Source organism: Haliotis rubra, unplaced genomic scaffold, assembly GCF_003918875.1.
Source record: "Haliotis rubra isolate DU_JTF1 unplaced genomic scaffold, ASM391887v1 Scf50, whole genome shotgun sequence".
Taxonomy (NCBI): domain Eukaryota; kingdom Metazoa; phylum Mollusca; class Gastropoda; order Lepetellida; family Haliotidae; genus Haliotis; species Haliotis rubra.
In genome coordinates, this window is record NW_025767191.1 from 760,967 (window position 1) to 786,603 (window position 25,637).

General features: G+C 41.8%; 1 protein-coding gene across 2 annotated transcripts in view; it reads right to left on the reverse strand.

Annotated features, from left to right (window-relative positions):
* Positions 1 to 21,379, reverse strand: part of LOC124291854 (hemicentin-2-like) — a 28,126-nt gene extending 6,747 nt beyond the window's left edge. For both annotated transcript variants that reach the window (XM_046728924.1, XM_046728923.1), the window contains exons 1-2: positions 20,956 to 21,379; positions 5,364 to 5,497 (exon numbers count right to left, since the gene is read on the reverse strand). In XM_046728924.1, coding sequence (XP_046584880.1) covers positions 5,364 to 5,497; positions 20,956 to 21,013 — 192 coding nt within the window. In that variant the 5' untranslated portion in view covers positions 21,014 to 21,379. The remainder of the gene's footprint in view (positions 1 to 5,363; positions 5,498 to 20,955) is intronic.
* Positions 21,380 to 25,637: the final 4,258 nt, after the last annotated feature.

Here is a 25,637-nt window from a genome sequence, read left to right on the forward strand (position 1 = left end):
AATAGTTTTAAATATATAATGTAATTTCCGACCAGTAACACTCCACACTCATGTACTACTCGGCAGAGATAACACTAATCTACTGATAGTAATGTTCGGGGCGGTGGGGTAGCCTAGTGGTTATAGCGTTGGCTCGTCACGCCGAGGACCCAAGTTCGAATCCCCACATGGGTACAATGTGTGAAGCCCATTTCTGGTGTCCCCCCGCCGTGATGTTGCTGGAATATTGCTAAAAGCGGCGTAAAACCAAAACTCAGTCAGTCAGATAGTAATGTTCAGCAAACATATAACACGCTCCGGTGCCGTCTTATTTGGCCAAGAAAAGTCAAACAGACATACAGAAAATGTCACTGTCATAAATAGCTGTGAACATTTAAAGATAAGGGAATCTACATGTGAGTCTTAATCTACAATATAAGCATTGTGATGAGGGGTATACGGGGTTTTATGCGTTCCTTGTTAGGTTTTATCCACCGAGCTAGGGTTTTATGGGTCCGCTGTTAGGGACATATAAAACCCCAAATACTCCGAATCATAATGCTGCAACCAATTTATCTTACCGAATGTTTAAATCTCTCATTATGTAAATATAACATTAAAACAAACAGAAATTCAATCATATATTTTACTAACATGGTACTGATAAGTCGATCCGAACCACTGGTTCACGGTTCACTGAATGCCGTGGATGAATGTTTTTCCATGGGACGGGGTATAAATGATTTATTCTCCCTCTCAAAGATTTATACCCGATGTACGCCAGTGCACCGAGCATACAGGGTAATTTGTTCAAGGTGACGTGAACCAATCAGAGATGGACATTCTGACATGAGGGATGATAACATGTATTAACCTTTCATGTTCAGTAAGACCTATGCTACATAGTTTCATAATATCTAATTACCAGGTGCTGTGTGTATTGGTGTCGGACCACGAGCGATAACACCGCTCAACTCAAAACCATACGCAGTGCAGTGTTCACACCAAATCACCTATTGACCTGAATGGCTGGACAGTGAAACCCAATTACCTGCAGGAATGGTGCTACTGAAACCGTTGAAAGGGAATCGAGTTTCAAACAAATTTACCAGTCGGATGAATGAATGCAGAATAACATGGTATTTGGACCCCATGACTGCTCTTGCCTACCTGTCCTAATTCGGTTGTGACACACTTCAACAAGAATAAAACATGTGTAAAAACAAACGTGCGCGGACACATCCTGATGTGAAAGGTATACAACTCGTGCGACATGCCTCTCGAAAATGCACCTGCATGCCACGTGGTGGATGACTCAAGAAGCAATTCCCTCTGTGATGCAACACTTCCCGGGTGCTCACGGTATACCCATGCAGGTACGTTTTACAAGACATATTCCACTTTAACAGTGTTGTAAGTTGTGTCGTCAATACAGTTTTGTTTATTGGTTAATCTGTTGACGTCTCCAGTCGTGACACTGACTGGTGGTTATCTTCCCTGTAATGTGTGCCACCCCTCATTCACGCAAATAGGATACTGAATATATACCTGAAGCAAATGACACCTTAATACAAGCTGACACGACAATTGTATTCCTGCCAGTGAGATTGTTGAAACGCGGTGTGGTTGTATCATTGATGTAAAATTAGCTCTAGCTAGATCTGTGGAACACGGGGTTGCTAGATGGGTGGAACATCGGGATGCTAGATGTGTGGAAGAATGGGGTGCTAGATGGGTGAAGCACCGGGTTGCTAGATGGGTGGAACACTGGGGTGCTAGATGGGTGGAATACCGGATTGCTAGATGTGTGTAAGAACGGGGTGCTAGATGGGTGGAACACCGGATTGCTAGATGGGTGGAGCACTGAGTTGCTAGATACATAGAACACTGGGTTGCTTGATACAGGGAACACTGGGTTGCTAAACACATGGAACACTGGGGTGCAAGACACATAGAACACTGGGTTAGGTGGTTGGAAGACTGGGTTGCTAGATACATGGAACACTGGGTTGCTAGACACATGGAACACTGTGGTGCAAGATACATAGAACACTGGGTCGCTAGATACATGGGACACTGGGTTACTAGATGGGTGGAACACTGGGTTGCTAGATGGGTTGAACACTGGGTTGCTAGATTGGTGGAACACTGGGTTGCTAGATGGGTGGAACACTGGGTTGCAAGATACATGGAGCACTGAGTTGCTAGATACATAGAACACTGGGTTGCTAGATACAGGGAACACTGGGTTGCTAAACACATGGAACACTGGGGTGCAAGACACATAGAACACTGGGTTACTAGACACATGGGACACTGGGTTACTAGATGGTTGGAACCCTGAGTTGCTAGATACATGGAACACTGGGGTGCTAGATACATGGAGCACTGGGGTGCTAGATACATGGAACAATGTGTGTTTACAGATGGATGAACTACGTATACGTCTGTGCTGCACGGTGAAGAGAACAAAGGACTTTAGCTGGATATTGTGAAAGTATTCAACATTCGTGTCGTAATATGCGACGATGGGCATTCTCATAGCCATGTTGTTAACATGTCTACCAGTGATCTACACTCAAACAGATCAACGACGCAGTCCCCTCTGTAATGAAATTGTCTGCACCCTGACAGGGAGAGCAGCCCGAGTTCCAGTGGTGATCTGTACGACTTTCCCCATCGTCAGCGATGTAATACTACACGGTTGAGCACTACTTCCGTTTATAGCATCGCATGGTCGTCAAGCGAATCTAAACGCTAGTCGAATACTCATAGCAGTTTTATGGAACTAAAATCTGTCTTGAAATTGACAACTCATTAAATGAATCAATATCAAATCATTTCTCCCCTCCAAGGTAACATGACCCACGACACTGTAAATCTTTGCATACACTAATAACATTTACCAAGCCGCTGCTTCTATCAAAAAGACAAACACAGACTGCCAATAAAACAACACGGGGGCACAAATGACCAGGCAGTGCTATTAAGAGGTCCAAAACGTCCATGGCAGTCGAGAAACTCGCATCCAATCATTCATTTGTGTAGATCAGGAAAACGCGTGACCTGCAATAGGTTAATAGACATGGCCATATCATTGTCTCGAGCTCAGAATGACCAGACTTCCTGACGAGTCACTGAAGATATTGGTAAGCGAACCTGTACAAGCTTTAGGGGTCTTATGGTGAAGTGGTCCACCTGGTAATTAATCAACATTGGTCTAAGTGACATGATGGGTGTGTGGTTTAAAATGACTTTATAGCTGACTGACAGTATTGGAAGGGAGTCGAGAGCGACAATATTGGACCATGGTCAAGACTGATTGTATTCCATCGTGCTGAAGACCGTATAGACTGACAGTATTGGAACGTAGTCGAGAGCGATAATATTGGACCATGGTCCTCTAGACCGTATAGACTGACAGTATTGGAACGTAGTCGAGAGCGACAATATTGGACCATGATCAAGACTGATAGTATCCCATCGTGCTCTAGACCGTATAGACTGACAGTATTGCACTGTGGTATACACTGACACACTGCCAGTATGAACTGACGGTATTGTGTCACGGTCTAAACTGACAGTGGTGTTGATGCAAGGCATGTATGGAATACGTACGTCCAGTATTCCTGACTTTTGGTGTTGAAGCGAGTCATTTATGGAATACTGTCTTCCAGTATTCCAGACCTGTTGTTTTGAAGCGAGTCATTTATGGAAATTAATGCATTCGTCCAGTTTTCCTGAATTGTGGTTTTGAAGTGAACATGTATGGAATACTTTCTTCCAGAATTCCTGACTTGTGGTGTTGAAGCAAGTCATGTATAAAGTAGCACATTATGGTTGAATATAACCTTTCAGTGACGCCGAAGTTGTTGATAGATTAATGCAGCAGAACAAAGCAGCAAACAGTCACGGCAATTTACACCCGTGAACAATGTTATGCATACGGCCGCTCACACTGCCACAGTGCGCTATCGATCTCATGTTAACGAGAACGTCTAAAAACCAGGTCACGTGACAATCAACTCTAAATGAGATTTAATGATCTAGTATAATTTATATTTGTATTTCAAACGGGTCGCCCGCATTGCTTCATTTTATTACTTTGTGAACTGGCCATTAAGTACTACCAAGTGGCTCAGCAGCTGCTTGGAAGTTTGGATGCAAAATGTAACCATTGTAGGTAACAGGCTATCGCCGAAATATAACGGGGCAAATTTAATGAGGATCTTTCCCGAACAGCCGGCGTCGTCTCATTTGCTACTGTTTGTAATGTTTCAAAGCCTCGCATCATGTGGCACGACACTGATAGCTATGATGTCGGTTTCAAATTTCATTTGAAAATTACGGTTATACACATAAAAACGCCACATTCTATTTCAGTGCATGCATATGTAGATTTGAGAGATTATGTTTCCTTGAGAAATATTTATGGATGTTTTTAACATGGATATGATAAACTGATGGGTTATGCGTAGCCATGGCAACAATGTCATGCGCAACACATTCAAACAGTATTGATAGAATCCAATCTACATTTGGCAAGTTGTTGCCTTGAACAGACACTGAGGATGATTACAGTTATTGTATAACAACATCGTTATTGCGTATCAGGAGCGTTTGGTTGCATGTCAGTCTTGCACAACTGCCAATTAAGACAAAGGAAAGTGAAAACGATTTTTACTTTTTGTGAAGATAGATTAGAGATATATGTTGATAGATATTCTTACATTAATTTTGTTTTTAGATTTATGTTACGTTGATAATGATCACAAAAAAGTAATGTAGGCTTCGTTGCGGTGAAGAAGTTGGAGGTTTCTGATGAAAACACCTGTGACAACATTCATTGCCACGAACCAATTTCTGGTATGACAGATATGAAGGGCTTAACGATGTAACACATGTTACATTTTGGATTACAATTTTGCAGTAAGGGGGAAGTCGTTTTGGCTTAGTGGGTTAGATGGCTGACCTTGTGCGCTGGCGAATAGGTGCCGGACTCTGAGAGTGGGGGTTCGAATCCAGGATGAGACTCAACCCAACAAAAATACTGGAAGAAGCTGTACTTTACTGAGAGTGTAATCCCAAATATAACAGGTGTTACATGTGACCACTTTCCAAATGACATTGTGCATTTATAGGATATTAAGATGTTCGCAAATTCTGCAGTAAAGTCTATATGTCAAACGAATTTAATAATGTTGACTTAAAAAGGGACTCAAGAAATGAAGCACATCGTCTGTAAGATCTGTGTTAAAAAAATGTGTGTGTGTGTGTGTGTGTGTGTGTGTGTGTGTGTGTGTGTGTGTTGGAACACTATAGCATTGACTGCAGGATGTGTGTAAATATTGTAATTAGCAATGTCTACACATGTCGTCACTTACCTTTTTGGTGCTGAGGTTATCTACCGCACACTCCAGCCGGGCCAGTTCTCCAGCTTTAAACGTAAAATTACTTTTTGTTGGGATGAATTTCGGAAGAGGCACAAGTGTGGTCCCGATATAATCGAGTCCGATCGCTGCAAAATAGAACAAACTTGGTAAAAGACTGAATACGAAATATGCGATATATGAATAAATAAATCATAAATCAATATAAAATTGTACATGTTTGGGTAGTTGCGGTGGACACTGGGACGATAACATGACCTTATATCACTATATGAAGTGCACATTATATCAAAATGAAATTCGTCGTCTATAACTGAATTCATAGGTTGGTACAAATCAATACTAAGACATCTTCCTTCGTATATTTTCAATCTTAGCAGTCCTTCAAAAGAATACTTCGATACGTTTTATCCATGTTGAAACAATGCTATGTTTCAGGTTCTAGTAGACGTTTACAGTTTCTGTATATGTTTTATCTTGAACTATGACACATTGGGCTCTCCCATCTTCACAGCAACAATTCTAAATTGATTAAGAAATAACTCTTTGTCTCCTACACTTTGAGACAGCCACACAACCCCAAGACCATGTGAAAACATAAAAGATCTTACATTGGACACCCAGTTATTGTAGCTACAATTGTCTAAGAACATCAGCATGTCATGCGATCAGCAGGCATCTCCGTAAGCTAACCGGTATTTCAGAATGTACGACATGCGCATATGTCCCGAGGATGGCGTCCACTCTTACCGTACACTATTACATTGGGAATCTGGCGCCCGACATTTAAAGATCTTATACTTGCAAAAAGCTTACCAATTTCAATTTCTTTATATCTGTTTACACACCACATCTCAGAATAATATAGCAGCATTGGTTGTATGTGAGTATCAAATATCTAAAAGAAAACAGAAATGTCTACCGTGTCAATTTCATTCAGACTTGTGAATATTTCTATACCTGCCCTCTTACCCCTGCTGAATAAATCACTGATGCAGTTAGCCAGTTTACCTGTATACTAAAATAATCAGCCTCATGTATCTGTAGTAGTTAAGCGTTGTAAGGTCTTTGTTCTTGCAGAACCAAACCTCTTCACTAGACAAACGATTACCAGTCTAAAAACGACATACTGGTCTTAGATTAACAGTCTATCAGCATTTGTTTCCTAAATGTTTAATTGTTTCTGTAAACCGGTCACTGCACCAGAGAACAGCTTCACATCATCCACAAACAACAAACAACAAACTCTTTCATACATCGGGAAAGAGCTGAACTCTGAATGTTCAATCATTTATTTGTAGATAACTGGCTACGAATAAATAAAAATAAGAACCCCAAATGACTTTACATGCAGCCCCCCTTTACATGATGTGGACAGTGGAAGTAATAATTGTAGGTATTATTACACACAAGTCTTTACAGTTGCATACAGTGTTCTTAATGATTCTTATAACTTTACCATGAAGACCAGCTGATGTCAAACCTTCCAAAGGTCACGACGGTTTACAGATTCGAACACTGTTCTATCGTCTACAAAAGCTACAAACAATGTTCGTTTCCTGTTGGAAACACGTTTCTGGAGACTACCCAGATGTTGCCTACTGTGGAGTTATTCCGTCTGGAGCCAGCTTGGGAATTATATTTCTCCAGTTAGCCCTCTTGGACGTTCGAAAATTTAATATGCTTGCTTAAATCTTCCTAATAACACACACTAATGAATCCCCTATATTTGTCTATAATATCCCTTCTTATATACTTCTCTTTAAAAGTTTAGACTTACTTAAAAACTCACTATATGTTATATATGTGTATATGGTTACATCGAAGATTGATTTCTCAACTAACTTGAGGGAACCAACTGCAAACTGTATGCAGATTAATTGCATGAGGATCATGCATCGAATTGCTGAAAAGCATGTGCAGCTATCGTGCATGTGAACAGCTGCGTTGTGGTGTAAAGTTTTGTTAAGAATTCGCCAATTTTCACTGATTTTCATCATTTACTGAACTCATGACAATAATTTTTTCAACGTTATGAATGGTTTTACAATACATCAGTTCATGTGTAAACAGTACCTTTAAAGAGTATGGAATATTTTGCAAAATTTAGTTTAGAACAGTTGCCTGAAGTAAGTGGCTATATTTACAGTAGTGAGTCTAAACTGTCAAATGATAAGAAGTATATATAGGGACAATAACATATATTGACCATGTCACAGTCAGATAGCTTGTTGAACAAAGTAGCATAATCTCAAATATTTATAATATATTTCAACACGATTTATGTCACGATTACAATTACACTGCCACATATGTCGAGCCTTTATGAAACACAATCACCGCTAATTAAGAAAGAAGATCGATATACAGGTTACATACAGGAAGACCCATCTCTTGTCTCTACAACAGTTAACACTGATGTGTGGGCGAGAGAGTGTTATACTGCAATCAGCAATATTACAGTGATTGTAATGAACGAAGTCTGGGTGAGATAAACCAGCGGTTGATGGTAGAGATAACGACCCCTGTAATCCTGTTCTGTTGACGAATCTCCCTGAGACGGGGTTGTGTATGGCTTGGGGTTATATATGATCAGCAGGTGCGTCCATCTCGATGTGTGTTTCAGAGAAAATAGGCAAAACTCATTTTCATATATCACAGGACCCAACACTATTTGTTACGCGCTGATCACCATGCATGGAATAAATTTGAATCCGATAATGAACAAAGAATCTTTTTGTTTGCATGAGAATGTTGGAATATCAGAACATGGTTTACACATTGCTCAAAGAAACATTAATCAAGTCCACAATTTTCGAGTGATTATAATCTACCACCCCCTCTCCCTCCTCCACCTGTGAAGTAGTAGTTAGATATTGGCAAATATATTAAAATTATCATTACCGTTGTCTGTAACTACAAAACGTATCGTGTATGCATTCAGCATTCAGTATAGAGTGCACATCTTTTTGCGCTGGATATTAAGTTTTTCGAAATCCCTCTTTTTCAAAATGTTTGTACTTGTTCTGAGTTGAGAGTTGAATAACAACAAACTTCCCAATAAGGCAAGTCTCTGCGGGCTTGTTTGAGGGTCGGGACAAAAGTAGCACCGTCCTGGACGTTTAACAACGATGTCAGTGGCGATATATGGTCCGGTAACGTTCCGTCATACTGAGCGGGAGCCCCCTGAATGTATTGCGATTATTTCTTCATGTTTGCAATTATACGTGTATTTTTCTTAAAGAGAAAAAGGAAGAATGTCTTCACAATACATAATGAACAACATATTCAAATAAAGTAGACTGTATTTATGAATATATATTAAAGGAACATTTTCCAGAGGGAATCAATACAGCGCGGTCTGAGAGCTAATCGTCTGTAAAACCGACCCATGATAAACTGTTAGAAACGAAACGGATTTGGCATCTTGTTGTAAAATCAATTCTAATTTATTTTTTGTGCAACTGAAAACTTGATCTTCTGTTTCTATTTCCGACAGTTAGGACCGCTCAAGACAGGGCCTGAGTTTCATGTGGGTAAATCAAACTGTAAAGTTGTGTGTAGAAATTCAATTTAAAGCCGAATTCCCTCCTGTTGTGGAAAAACTGACAAGCTCCACCTGTTTCAGTAATCATTATGAAGACCTCCGTTGGTATGATCTACACGTATATATGACTGATGTACGGGCCTTGTTGCCGCGAGGAAATGGTAAACTCTCACCTAGGATACCTGCAGCAGCACCACGCTGCCAGAAGCAATGAAAAGAAAAAAACAACGCGTCTATAAATCCACAGCCTAAAACCGTTCCCTCGCCGACCCCAAACCCGGCTCTCAATTTCAGTAATGACAAAATTGAATACCAATTGTAAAATGTTCTTGCAGTGTTGAGAAACAGTAGCGCGGCCGCCGCCACGCCGTTCTTTTGGCCACGAGGGAGGACGTAGCCGTTTACCCCAATCGATACCGTTAGGAAGGAGAGCTAGCCTTTTGCTCTCTCTCTTCAAAGATCAGAGGGGACTTGAAATCTAGTCGTGTTAATTTCACAAGTCAGCTGATAGTTCATTAAAGACGAATTGTGGAACTGAGGCATTAGTCAGTGTCCACAGACATTCGAGCACCTCCGATATAAAGTTTCGGGTTACCACGAGCAATTGACTGCCTGTTATTGATTTCACAAGGAGGATAAAAAGAAGGGTCCCTAAACTGGGCCTCGTATTGCAATAAAGAAACTTCTTTTTGTTAGTTTGGTACCGTTTTTCTCGAGGTGTTTGTTTTCGCTTTTCGCCGCCATTGAACCCCGCTGTGGGCAAGAATATGGATCGCTTTCTCGACTTTGGAAGTTGAAAGGCTTCGCGGGTCAGGTTAACTACAAGAATAGCAGGGTATCCGTAACTGTTTCTGGTCTTTATGGAGCAAAACACACGCAATCACGTTAAGGAACATACCATTGCATGCCAAGAGAGGGCACGATGGAGGTGGGTAAAGATTATATATTTTTACAAGTGTTTTCTTTAACTGAAATCCCATTTATCATTTTGAGCGAAACCTTCTTCAGTGAAAATGACTGAACATACAAAAGTATACAATGTTTCAAGTTTCCAGTGTTTTTAATTGTGTAAACATAATATACTGGAGAAACCTGTCTCTGGAATTGGTCTGCTTCTTGGTTAAAGTATCATTCAGCATCATTCAAGTTGTAGGAGGGCAGTCTGCAATAATCGCGCCTGGACCAGACAATCAAGTGAATGACATCATGGGCATCTATTTACGGCAATGACATGCATCAACCAAGTCAAAGAGTATGACCATCCAGACCAATTCTAAAACGGACCCCGTCTCTGGATATTTCAAACCCTCTTTATCATTCCTTGAATAACCTTTGCTACCCTTAACTTCCGGATTAGACAATCAACGACGAATGACGACTGTATGTTTAATGTCACCAGCATATTATATAGTCATTATAATATAATAATATGTCATTTTACTCTCAATCAGAACACGGGATTACAAAATAGTAAACGAGCTTCGACGCACTTATGACATACATTCTGATGTGTCATTCCAAGGTATTACGGCCACATGTGTTGACTTCCGTACAAAGTCCGCGACCTGGTTTACATACAGAAGGGAACGAGCTCAGCGTGCCTTCCCGCCCATTCGTTCAGTAAGCTTCATACTACCGACTGCGTTACGTATCGAAGGATGAGTGGTCTTGCAGTAAACGGAGAATACACTCGCAGTGTGGACAAAGGGTGTGTAATTGAAATGTCTGATTTATCAATGTCATTTTTTCGGAGATCAAATCGGACATTAATGGCATGATAACAAAAGCCCAACTTGTCAATATCACACGCCAAGACATGGTTTAGCACTCATTGCGATTTGCCTTCACACACAATTCCAACGAAACCGAAACATAGAACACAGTGCTTGGTGTTGTTCCAACTGTGCTGAGTGACAAGACCAAATCTAATGAGCTCAATAGAGTAAAAGCTTGTGTAGAATCAGACCGACAATTGATTGTTGTGTATAATACGTGCGTTAATGCATTTGTTGAGGTTTTTATCTACAACCTATAAAATGTTATTCTATGTTATTGGTTTTTTGTAGAGCCTTTGAATCCTCGTTTAAGCCAAGCATCTCACCTTGTTAGTGCAATACCTGGTACTAATCGTAATTGTATTTGTTTAGGAGTAGTTACTGTACATTTACCACAACATTAGCAATGAGTGGTGTGTCTAAATATGCATCACTGTTATTGGTATTACACTGTGGGAACTCCAGAACACAATATCCCATTACAAAACTCGCAGTGTAGCTTTAACCCTACATATGTGCGTGTGCGTGTTTAAACCCGCTATCACACGCGTCTTAGACTAATACATTCATTCACACATGCACCTCTGTCGATTGTGCAGTTATTTTTACCAGGTTAAATTAGTTTGAAATTCTTTTCTATGCTCGACTTAATCTAATTCTATCTCGGAGTTCCAGTCGTGCAGTAGGCATTCCTCCAGAACTGAACATACCTCTCTGAAACCAGGCATGTTCTGGGCATCACCACAATCAGAAGACACCTGACTTGCAGCATACAGCGGGATTTGATCAATGTTTCAGTGTGAGAATTGATCTTTGACTACAGTTGAAAGGACGGTTTATTTAAAAAACCCATAAAACCTGAACTTCTTTTGGAACTTTTTAGTACGTACTTTATAGTTCCTTAAAAAAGAACAAAACACGTGCCTACAAAAACAGCTAAAGTCAGCTGAATTGACATACTTCCTGGTTCGCTGTAAGCAAGAAGTTGATACGTTACAACACATCGTAGAACCGACTGTCTGAACTTTCAAGTGAAACAAAGATCTTCAACAGGGAAGCATAGAATATGACGTCACACATTGTCACGTGTAATGGGCACCTGATTACAATAGGACTCATCCCATATCATGCACTTCACAAAAGATTTTACGTATGACAGTCAAACGTTGATACTATTTCACAAAACGAAAATACCCTACCCAAAACATATTATTCTAATTTTGTATACTTCAGCAGAGACTTAACGATTAATGTTTTATTTTCTGAGTGGAGGGATTTACTTTAACAAATACCTCAAACTTTAACTCCGATGGTTTTGGAAACTAAGTGGTTCGATAACGATGATCCTGCAAACATTAAGGATACGAATGTGGACATGTTCATGAAGAGTATGTTCACACACGACCGTCGTATTTAACCCGAGACAGTGAGTGAGGCAGCCCGATACATAGCAGTGGGCGCGAAACACAGGTTTGTTTATTGAACCTGGGTAGAGAGTTCAACATTGTCATGCGCGTACCTACTGAGCTAACTTACTGTATCATTGAGGTAAGCATCAGTCCATCACATGCATTGCAACATTATGAATGTACGATATGTATTAACGTATTCACAAATGCCAGAAAAGTAGAATATGCTCGCACACACGTCGGTAGATACCTATATTGTAGAATATACTCACTAACACTACGTGTTGTACGGCAGAGTAGATTATACTCACTCACGCGACGGGTGATACAACAGGGCAAAATATACTCACTCACGCGACGGGTGATACGACAGGGTTAAAATATACTCACTCACACGACGGGTGATACGACAGGGTAAAATATACTCACTCATACGACGGGTCGTGATACGACAGGGTTAAAATATACTCACTCACACGACGGGTGATACGACAGGGTTAAAATAAACTCACTCACACGACGGGTGATACGACAGGGTTAAAATATACTCACTCACACGACGGGTACGTGATACGACAGGGTAAAATATACTCACCACACAGGGTTGACGGGTGATACGACAAGGTAAAATATACTCACTCACACGACGGGTGATACGACAGGGTAAAATATACACACTCACACGACGGGTGATGATATACTCACACACGACGGGTGGTTAAAAAAACTCACACGACGGGTGATACACAGGGTAAAATATACACACGACGGGTGATACGACAGGGTAAAATATACACACTCACACGACGGGTGATACGACAGGGTTAAATATACACACTCACTCACACGACAGGGTTAAAATACTCACAGGGTGAAAAATATACTCACACGACACGACGGGTGACTACGACGGGTGATACGGTTAAAATACACTCACTCACACGACGGGTGATACGACAGGGTAAAATATACTCACTCACACGACGGGTGATACGACAGGGTTAAAATATACTCACTCACACGACGGGTGATACGAGAGGGTTAAAAATATACTCACTCACACGACGGATGATACGACAGGGTTAAAATATACTCACTCACACGACGGGTGATACGAGAGGGTAAAATATACTCACTCACACGACGGGTGATACGACAGGGTAGAATATACGTACATTGAATGTTACATAACCAACTCGCGATGGGCAGCGTAGTTAGTGACATGTTTATATGGCATTCCGTGATACAGTGTTGATAGTGTATGGCATTCCGTGAAACAGTGTTGATAGTGTATTATGGCATGGAGGACGTTTATTCAAACTGAAGCAATATGGTTTGGCGAATGGCTACAATGAAGAGTTGAAATCTGGTTTTACACAAAAATCACGATTGGGCCTTGATCCTCTTCTTGTGCGTATCAGTCACCGGTGAACAAACAGTTTCAACACCATTAGAATATCTGTCCACAATACAGGTTTGATGACGTCATCTCATACATTTAACATAGTGATTGAAACTACCAAATATTGCACTTTAAACAAAATATACGGAGGGTCTCAAGACTGAATAGTTCTTTTAAAATCAACAGAAGAAAATGAGCACTTCTTTTGCATTTAGAATTTAGAATTTATCTCTGAATAAGGAAAACAATTCAAATCTTAAAAAGTCATTCACAACGTGGTACCGTCGTAACTATGATACCGACGGTTAGGGTACCTCCCTGTGCTGAGTGAAGCATAAACCACAACTTGTGACCACATTATAACGGTACCTGTTCTTTATGTGCATTCGTCACGATATGGCTGCGATATTGCCGGTGTGACGTTAAATATTAAATCACTCACTCACTCATTATGTGCAGAGATTTGTGTATCAGGATCTGTGTCATCAGTCCTCTATTTTAACGTCTCGAATAAACGCCTAACATGCAGCAAGAAAAGGATGTTAATCGATTGAAATACACGATGAGCTTTGTCACATCTCAGGTTTAACTGTATTTCTGAAAGCAACAACTTGTTACAAAGTTAAGGTATGAAGTTACATCACATAAACGAGGATCCAAACTGCCGATATGGAAACCATTGTGAAACTTATTTTTTTAGTGAAAGTCCATTTATATTATTTAACCAAAACGGGTCATCTTATAGTCTGAACGTAGCTGTCACGTACAGCGTACGTACTAAACGTTTACAGTAGGGTTAGAGGTCATGTTGACAAGAGTCTTTATTTGTAATTTGCAATTCTGAAATGATAACGTTGGCTCATCCTGTGAATGAAATACGTCATACACATAAACAAAACCTGATGCTGGCGACTGGGTGCGACACTCACTCTGACGTGTGATAGAATAGGCTGATGTGCTACACGCCCTATAGAATGTTCTCACAAGTACATAGATTCTTACCGACCGGGTACAGAATATTCTCACATGCACATAGATTGTTACCGACCGGGTATAGAATATTCTCACATGCACATAGATTGTTACCGACCGGGTATAGAATATTCTCACATGCACATAGATTGTTACCGACCAGGTATAGAATATTCTGATGAGCTCCAGGCCGTATAGAATATTCTCACATGCACATAGATTGTTACCGACCGGGTATAGAATATTCTCACATGCACATAGATTGTTACCGACCAGGTATAGAATATTCTGATGAGCTCTAGGCCGTATAGAATATTCTCACATGCACATAGATTGTTACCGACCGGGTATAGAATATTCTCACATGCACATAGATTGTTACCGACCAGGTATAGAATATTCTGATGAGCTCCAGGCCGTATAGAATATTCTCACATGCACATAGATTGTTACCGACCGGGTATAGAATATTCTCACATGCACATAGATTGTTACCGACCGGGTATAGAATATTCTCACATGCACATAGATTGTTACCGACCAGGTATAGAATATTCTGATGAGCTCCAGGCCGTATAGAATATTCTCACATGCACATAGATTGTTACCGACCGGATATAGAATATTCTCACATGCACAAAGATTGTTACCGACCAGGTATAGAATATTCTGATGAGCTCCAGGCCGTTTAGAATGTTCTCACATACACATAGATTGTTACTGACCAGGTATAGAATATTCTGATGAGCTCCAGGCCGTATAGAATGTTCTCACATGCACACAGATTGTTACCGACCGGTAGATTAATCTCACAAACGACAGGTGTTGTCAGTTTTAACTGTTTACTGATGTTGCAGGCAGGTTAGGAACTATTCATTGGCTGAAGAATTCATGTTTTCTTGACCTTACATTATCCTTGCTTTGTCCCCATATTCCAACGGACATTGTCCTCACGTGTGGATGCGATGAGTCTGCAACGTGTCGTGTCTGAAGACTGCGACCGTACACTTCCGGTAGTAAGTCTACACTGAAACACAGTCAGGTGCCATGTCTACCCTGCCACCAGAGAACATCCAGTCGAGATTATCTGTCAAGTCTAGACCAAAAGGAAGTCTACACTGAAACACAGTCAGGTACCATGTCTACCCTGCAACCAGAGAACATCCAGTCGAGATTATCTCTCAGGTCTAGACCAAAAGGAAGTCTACATTGAAATACAGTCAGGTACCATGTCTACCCTGCAACCAGAGAACATCCAGTCGAGATTATCTCTCAGGTCTAGACCAAAAGGAAGTCTACACTGAAACACAGTCAGGTACCATGTCTACCCTGCAACCAGGGAACACCCATGGCCGACTATCTGTAAAGTCTAAACCATAAATAAGTACGCAGTACCTTTATAAAGGAGGATATTATCGGGGATATGAGAATGACCACCACCTCCAAGGTATCATCGGGGATATGAGAATGACCACCACCTCCAAGGTATCATCGGTGATATGAGAATGACCACCACCTCCAAGGTATCATCGGTGATATGAGAATGACCACCACCTCCAAGGTATTATCGGGGATATGAGAATGACCACCACCTTCAAGGTATCATCATGGGATATGAGAATGACCACCACCTCCAAGGTATCATCGGGGATAAGAGAATGACCACCACCTCCAAGGTATCATTGGGGATATGAGAATGACCACCACCTCCAAGGTATCATCGGGGATATGAGAGTGACCACCACCTCCAAGGTATTATCGGGGATAAGAGAGTGACCACCACCTCCAAGGTATTATCGGGGATATGAGAATGACCACCACCTTCAAGGTATCATCATGGGTTATGAGAATGACCACCACCTCCAAGGTATTCTCGGGGATAAGAGAATGATCACCACCTCCAAGGTGTCATTGGGGATATGAGAGTGACCACCACCTCCAAGGTATCATCGGGGATATGAGTGTGACCACCACCTCCAAGGTATTATCGGGGATATGAGAGTGACCACCACCTCCAAGGTATCATCATGGGTTATGAGAATGACCACCACCTCCAAGGTATTATCGGGGATATGAGAGTGACCACCGCCTCCAAGGTATCATCATGGGTTATGAGAATGACCACCACCTCCAAGGTATTCTCGGGGATATGAGAATGACCACCACCTTCAAGGTATCATCATGGGTTATGAGAATCACCACCACCTCCAAAGGTATTCTCGGGGATATGAGAGTGACCACCACCTCCAAGATATCATCGGGGATATGAGAATGACCACCACCTTCAAGGTATCATCATGGGTTATGAGAATGACCACCACCTCCAAGGTATCATCGGGGATAAGAGAGTGACCACCACCTCCAAGGTATCATCGGGGATATGAGAATGACCACCACCTTCAAGGTATCATCATGGGTTATGAGAATGACCACCACCTCCAAGGTATTATCGGGGATAAGAGAATCACCACCACCTCCAAGGTATCATCGGGGATATGAGAATGACCACCACCTTCAAGGTATCATCATGGGTTATGAGAATGACCACCACCTCCAAGGTATTATCGGGGATAAGAGAATGATCACCACCTCCAAGGTATCATTGGGGATATGAGAATGACCACCACCTCCAAGGTATCATCGGGGATATGAGAATGACCCCCGCCTCCAAGGTATCATCGGGGATATGAGAATGACCACCACCTCCTCATCGGGGATATGAAGTGACCATCATCATCGGGGATATGAGAATGACCACCACCTCCAAGGTATATATCAAGGTATTATCGGGGATATGAGAATGACCACCACCTTCAAGGTATCATCGGGGATATGAGAATGACCACCACCTTCAAGGTATCATCGGGGATATGAGAATGACCACCACCTCCAAGGTATTATCGGGGATATGAGAATGACCACCACCTTCAAGGTATCATCGGGGATATGAGAATGACCACCACCTTCAAGGTATCATCATGGGTTATGAGAATGACCACCACCTCCAAGGTATTATCGGGGATATGAGAATGACCACCACCTCCAAGGTATTATCGGGGATATGAGAATGACCACCGCCTTCAAGGTATTATCGGGGATATGAGAATGACCACCACCTCCAAGGTATTATCGGGGATATGAGAATGACCACCACCTCCAAGGTATTATCGGGGATATGAGAATGACCACCGCCTTCAAGGTATCATCGGGGATATGAGAATGACCACCGCCTCCAAGGTATCATCGGGGATAAGAGAATCTCACACGAGTGTCTTCTTGATATCATATATATCACCACGTGTTGATATATTTTATATCAAATAACACGAGGGTGAGATGCTATTTATCATCAAAAATCATTCTCCTTAATTTTACAATGAAAAGTGTACATCCCTGAACATGGTACTGCCATTAGACTTGCAGTGCAGCGATGTCATAGCATTGTGACGTCATCAAGTTCATGACGTCATAGCATTGTACAAAATCTACTGTCAAAACGATATCTCCTAGGAACAAGCAATATATCCTGTGGATCACAGTTTTGGATGATAAATGTGAGTGACCACCGCCTTCAAGGTACTATCGGTTATATGAGAATGACCACCATGTTCTCATTCACCACCAAAGTCAGGGAGCTGGTATTGAGATACGCTGGGTTCCATGGACAAGAACAATTCCTTGCGTTTGCTCTGACCTCATTTGCATGTTAATCCCTTGCCGAACACAGCAGCCCCGGGGAGGGAGAGCACCTTTAAATCCTTCCTGTAATTCTATGATTAATCGTCTTCGGTTCATTAGCAGCTCATCCGTGTGTTCCACATGTGTTCAGTAGCTGCTGCTGGTTGTAGGCTAATAAAGTCGCCTCATTGAACACCTCATGGAAGCGAACAGCAGCCGTCTACAGGACCCACATAACCAATCTGTATGTAGGACAGGACAGACATACATGTAATATATTGTCGGCTACTGGCTCTGCTGAAATACCCTGGTGTATTGTGACCATAGACTCGTAGGTCGGCTACTCCAATATTAGTCATGTCTGTGAAAATGGAAACAACATTGAAAAGCAAGAACGCCCCTCCACTTACCATCATGTCATCATCTGGATGTTCACTTGAACACAAAGAACCTATACAGCGTGCTCAACATAATAAACAATAATTGAATATCACAGCATCAGGGCAAACCGAACAACTTCCTAAAGTAGGTAATTACACGAAATGTCAAGACACAAGGAATGGACTTCCAGGTGATGTATTGTCCCCTCGACACTAATATATACTTGAACCATGCCCCTTCACCAATCTACACAGATCCTATGTAAATGAAGGTTTTCATGCATATCAAAGTGACTTTAACTTTCAGTCAGTTTGAGATAACTGACACAATGAGGTACATCGCTTATCAAGAAGCTAGTTACACATATATTGAGAAGGAGGCAACATGCTTCACTTACATGACCTCGCATCTGGTACATAAAACCGTGATAATCTATTACCATCTCATTTGGCGGCTAATCTCTGTTACCCACCTCGGACTAAGATGAACATTCCACAGTGGTCCATAATTCCAAAAAGGCTGTCGTTTTTTGTTCGTAATCAAATATATGGCGACTTGACAAATTGTAAATGAACGTAAATCCCGACTACAACCCATTCATTTCCCTGATCTTCTCTCAATCTGCACACATTAGACAGATATCTTTTTTTCATTTGCAGGAAGCAAGAGTCATTACTGAATAACAAAGACTGTAAGCCTGACAAACTGATGTATAGCGCCGACAGAGGCACGCGAGCAGAACTCTATATTTCATCGTGGTTGATGGTCTGCAGGCTTACAGAGGATTCCCTTGTATGATCCAATCCTTCTTGGCTGCCAGTACTCGGCCATCTGTCTATGACGAGTTCCAACATATCGATGATAGCATATGCCTTATCTCAATTCGGTGCGTACATTAAAGGCATACAATTCCATGTCGCTATTTCACCACAAAAATCATAGGCTATTTTATCCCAGAGAAAATTGCTTACAAAAGAGCAGTATTACTGGTAATTAAATATGTATACATCATATACACATATTATATTATGATATATTTAATTAAAACATGCATATTTGTTAAATTTTATATTCAAACATGTATGGATCTATTTTGTCAAATGAGAACAATGAGTTTGAGATTTCCGACATCATATAAGTGTACAACATTTCCTCAGCAGTAGGATGTCTCTCAGATCTGTGATGACATGGTAAACGGTCATCTAAGTAATACATTCGAAACTTCAGAAGTAAATGAAGTAAATGAAGCATTTCTTCGTGGTGTTATTGCCCCATTGCGACGCCCTATGGCTGGGATAGTAAGCACGGGGTATAATATAGCTCCTTTGATAAACCTGATGAGCATTTTATGAACGCTCCTGTGACGGCGATGATAGCGTGTCGCTTGACATCTGCTTCATGACAGCGATGTGTGCAACGAGTGGCCCTATCGGCGACGGTAGGAGTATATTGCAAAGTTTACTTATGATACAGAACTGCTATCTCTGATATATTTTCGGCATTTCCGTAAACTGATAATGGTGTATTAGGGCTTACGTCTCGCATGTTGAGCGAGAAGGTAATATGAGGAAATCCTATTATTTCAGCACTAGACAGAACTAATGATATTACGGTACTAAACAATGTAGAAAATGAACATAGTTCATGTGTTGTAATATCAAGGAGGCCCTTTAACATGTCTGGGATAGAAAGGAAATTATACGGTCACATTCAAAATCCGTTATCGGAGTTGCTGGCGATGTTGAACACAAGCTAACAGGATCGTCTTAACGCTTGGCGATCACCTAAGGAAAGTGTCCCCCAACCCCTGAACGATTTCTCGATTACTTTGGAGGTCTGTAGTTCAATATTGGACAAGAGTACTCTCGCAGTCACCGTAATGATCGCAGTTGAGGAAAGCTGACAACAGGAGGGCGAGGGTTGTGGTGGGTATTGACTGCTAGTTGACGTCTCCACGTGGATAATCTTCGCGTATTGTGTAGAGTAGAATGGCTGGGAAGTCCGTATAATCAGGAGGATTATTACCATCCGTTCTGTACGTTATTCATTATGGAAAGTAGGTTTAGGTATACATGGCTGTTAGTGTAGCTGCCTGCATATTAATAATGTGGATAACTTGAGGTCTGGCAGGGATGAGTGAGTTTAGTTTCGATTAGCGCGTGTGTTTGTTTGTTTCAATATCACGTCGTTTCCCGCGTGTTTGATCTGCAACAGCTGTGTACAACACGAGATAATGACTATTCACTTATATCTGCTTCAGGCGGAAAAGTAGTCACTGTACAAATGACAATCATAAGGTTAACAAAACACATACATAACCTTTAATAGGACTTAATAGACTGGAACTCTGACAGGAGAACAATCGTGACAAAATGTGAGGTGTGAGATAGCTGTATTATAAGTGATATTGACACAAACATACCTGTCACTTGCTCCAGAGCATATATTACTAGTATCAACCCATCAAAGTGTAATTCCATCTTGATGTGACTCTCTAGAGTGAGTCTCACGTCTCCGTCATCATCATCATCATCATTAACAACACTGAGAAATCAATTTCACAAGAAACGCAACCAAGGTAATCCCTCCCAGGTATCTCCTCTGCGTCTATTATCCCATGTGTGTAGCTCCGCCGGCAGGTGAGTGAGCATTCCCTCGCAGCCTCTCTTAACGGTAAGTCGAGGATTCACTTTATGCCACCAATAATTAAGTCAGTTTTGTGTAGCGTCGACTGCTCGGGTTAACTCTATGAGCAGTGTGGCCCAGTGATATAGCGCTCAGCGATCGAGTAAAGGCCATACCTCACAGCGGCGACCTTTTAAGTCGGACCGAAGTGGCGACTGATCTAAGTTACTCGCGCGAATCGTTCGTATCTCAGAATAGGCGAGTCCAAGTTTTTATGCGGGGGTGTTACTTCAGCGACTCATAGCATTTACAAATACCGGTCTGATTTTCGTTGAAATGTCAACACCGATTGATGACGAGGTCCTTTAATTTATGTAACGAGTTGAACATCCTCTATGAAGTCCCTCAATACAGTACAAGGACGATGGAGTTTGGGTGGAATTTTTACGAGTGAGCGTGAAAAGAGAATTGAATCAATCAACGCTTGGTAACGAAGGCGTTACGGGCAGGACTATCCCAGACGAGCGGAATCGACCATTTAAAGCAGCCGGCTTCACCCAGAGGAGGCTGGGAGACCAGCAAGTCAAACTGTCTTAAAGTCTCCTGAGTGGACGTGTTCAATATTTACGTTCTACTTAAACGGTGTCATCTGCACATGTAGGTGTATTTGGGATGTCGTCTGTGTTGATCGTGTGCACATGGTGATCTCTAGATAATCTTCGTCCAACTAGTGTGAGTAGAGCGTCATTATAAGTAGAGTGTCATTATAAGTAGAGTGTCATTATAAGTGGAGTTCTCAGATTATCAAACATATAAATAGGCTCACCTACACGATGCCTGTCCTGGCACGCCTTATATTTATTATGTAATTTGTATGGGCGAGCGAATGTTTACCCAAGCTCAACAGTTTTGTCCACAACTGTGGTGTCACGCTCTGATGTGTAAGGGGGGATGATACTTACGAGAATATAGGATTTCAGTCTGTAAAGGTCGCCACTGTTATAGCAGGTGTGTTCTCAGTGAATCAGTCCTTCTTCCAGTTCCGGATATTCCAATTTTCCTGTACTAGTGCGAATATGGGCGATTGTATGTTAGTGCTATGTATTTTCGCGTGCGTGTATCCGCATGACTGGGTTGGTGCGTGTGAAAGTCTGAGTGAGTGAGTGAGTTTAGTTTCATGCCGCACTCAGCAATATTCCAGCTATATGGCGGTGGTCTGTAAATAATCGAGTCTGGACCAGACAATCCAGTGATCAACAGCATGAGCATCGATCTGTGCAATTGGGAACAGTTGACATGTGTCAACCAAGTCAGCGAGCCTCACCACCCGATCCCGTTAGTCGCCTCTTACGACAAGCATAGTCGCCTTTTGTGGCAAGATGGGTTGCTGAAGACTTATTCTACCCCGGATCTTCACGGGTCGTGAAAGTCTGAGCGGGTAGGCGACGGTCTTAGTGTTTGTTGGCAGGGAATTCGTTTTTCAAATTTTCTTCTCGACACTTCTCAGATTCTTCACTTGATTAAATGTTATTCAGGTCGTCAATCGTGACCAAAGATTTAATAACCTACATGTATGTATATACGACACGTCACGTCGAAACTAGGATTACTGTCACAGTGTGACTCTTCAGTCTACAATACTGGACACGAGAACACGCGTGCTATATCAATGACAGACAAAGATACGCTCATCAGTGTCTATAAACGCACTCTGATGATGTCGCTGAAACCATACACCATCTTTAGCTGATACAGGTTATGATCGTGGGAAGGGATATGTCACTTTTTATGACACAAAATAGAGATTTTGTGAAAAATTGGTGTTGAGTCGATTCATTGAAAAGAAAGCCTGTCTCAAACAATTTCACTAAATTAAAACCATGCGAAAATACTGTGAGTAAGTGTGTATTTAGGTTACTGCAGGGATACTCTACAACCTTATGTAGTCTCCCTGGTTACTGGTACTAGCACCCGCCTGCAATATGACGATTGGAAAACAAAATAATAGTCCATTATGACCATGCTGGACTTCGAACCCGGACGTTGGGCGTGACAAACGCTTTTATCACCAGCTCAGATATCTCCATGCCGTTATGAGCTTAGAACAAGAAACATCTAGTAAACCACTTTAGTAGATATCGATGACATCGGATGCAGCACATATAACGGTACTTCTGAGGTTGGGGATAGATGCACACATACGCCTAGTCTGTCGTACAGACCCTGAAGCAAATATATCCAAGAAAGCCAACGCAAGTCTAGAAAATGTGGCAAGTCTAGATTTCCTCAGCTTCAGGGCTCCTTTTCATTATATATATTTTTTTTAATTGGAACTTTTTTCAGTAAAATATGTTCATTTCAGAGACTAGTTGTTAGTCTAACATACGCCCACACCACATGTCTGGGTTCATTGAGGGAGTACTTCCTGACATACATCCCAGCGAAGAGGTGAGGTGAAATTGGGTTTAACATCGTGCTGGAGAATATTTCGATCATATGACGACGTGCATGTGTGTGTGTGTGTATGTGCGGCTGCTTGTACTAGCCCAGACTGAAGCTGGTTTTATAGTACTAGCCCACTGAGATACCATGCCGCAGTGAAGCAGGAATACCCCACTCAGACACATTATACTGACTCCGAGCCGACCAGTCCTTGTCGTACCCATTAATGCCGAGCGCCTGGCAGGGACCAACAAGTACCATATTTTAACGTCTTTTGGTATGACGCGGTCGGGGATCGAACCCGCGACCTTCCGCTCCCCAGCGAAGAAGGAACATACACCGGGAGACTGACACGTGTCGTTGTCATACCGTGAGGTACCGTGGCGCTAAATGACGTTCTGGTAACATCTCTTCAATATCATATCTCTCCATAGATCACATACACGCATGCATAGCTTACATCGTGACATCCCGACTTCAGATGCAATACAACACTTTACAGTCGTGTTTAACTGAAATATTGCAAGGGAGAATGTAAACTAACGCTTAGTCTCTGAATATAAATAATTTTGATAGTAACAAACAAACCTGTTGAAATTGAACAGGAGCCCAAGGGAGACCAGAGATTAAGAACCTGAACCTGAGGAAATCTAGACTTGCTTCATTTAGGGCTTCAGCATTGCAGATAGTGTAGGCAATAGGTAAAATAATATTGTTCAGGGACTGTGAGACAGACTAGGGAGAATGCTGTCTGGTCGACTAAAAAGGGACAGAAAGTCCATTTAGTTCATGCACTTTCTGGGTTGTGTTCATCAGTTTCACCTCTCAGCACCAATAACATCACACATCTTCATGACCTACAGCAGAGGACAACATTTCATTGAGTGTCATCCTGACCCGCAGCCTATCAGTCTCATCCCTCCGCATCAGTGAGTGAGTGAGTGAGTTTAGTTTTACGCCGCACTCACCAATATTCCAGCTATATGGCGGCCGTCTGTAAATAATCGAGTATGGACCAGACAATCCAGTGATCAACAACATGAGCATCGGTATGTACAATTGGGAACCGTTGACATGTGTCAACCAAGTCAGTGAGCTTGACGACCCGATCCGTTAGTCGCCTCTTACGACAAGCATGGGTTACTGAAGGCCAATATTCTAACCCGGACCTTCACGGGTCCTTCCGCATCAGAAGGAAACATAGTATTACATATCAAGGCCATAATAAATAGCATGTCACCATCACAAACTGTTAAAATCCTCAGTACCCATGGTGCGAACCTGCTGAGTGACTTCTCTATTTCAGACACCAAACACGCGCAACAGCAAATGTTCTTCAACACTGCAAACAGCACCGTTTGGCCTGCCTCTCTACACTTTGGACGTCCAGGTTGTAGTAGCCTTGTAGGTGTGTTCATTCACAACCAAACATTACAGTCTATTACTGTGTGTATTCCTGGCGTCCGTTCACACGCGCGGGATGGGTGGCAGGTGTATAAACCGGCGTCTGTCAGTGGACCGTAAGATCTGCTGGGGCTGATTGCCCCGGTGTATTTGCTCTATAATGTAGGAAGAGTTCGTCTGTCTGATCCAAAGGTTATTACTTAAGTGCCGTTGTTATGCTGAATGCAGAATTACCCTCCATTCATTCAATCACGTATCGCGAGATTACCTACTTGCGTTTATAGATTTTACACACACAATAGATGGGTTGAGCGTGAGCAGTATATATATGATGTAGATTCTTAGACGTGTGTAACATGTCGCACTGTGAGAAATAAGGCTAGATAAACTGTTAGGGGTATGGTGCCGGCTAACCCAGAAACGAGGGCTAACAGGGATTCGAACCCATCATTGGTTTCTGAAATCAACGAATTCCTGAGAAATGTGAACCACTCATGCTCAGTGTTCGAAATAGTTTCCAAGTTTTGCCAGCCAGTCGGGCTAGCTATGCCTGAAAGTTACTAGCCCACAAAATAATTCACACGCCCGAAATTTGAATGTAGAAACTAAACAAAAGATAACAAAAAGGTAAAA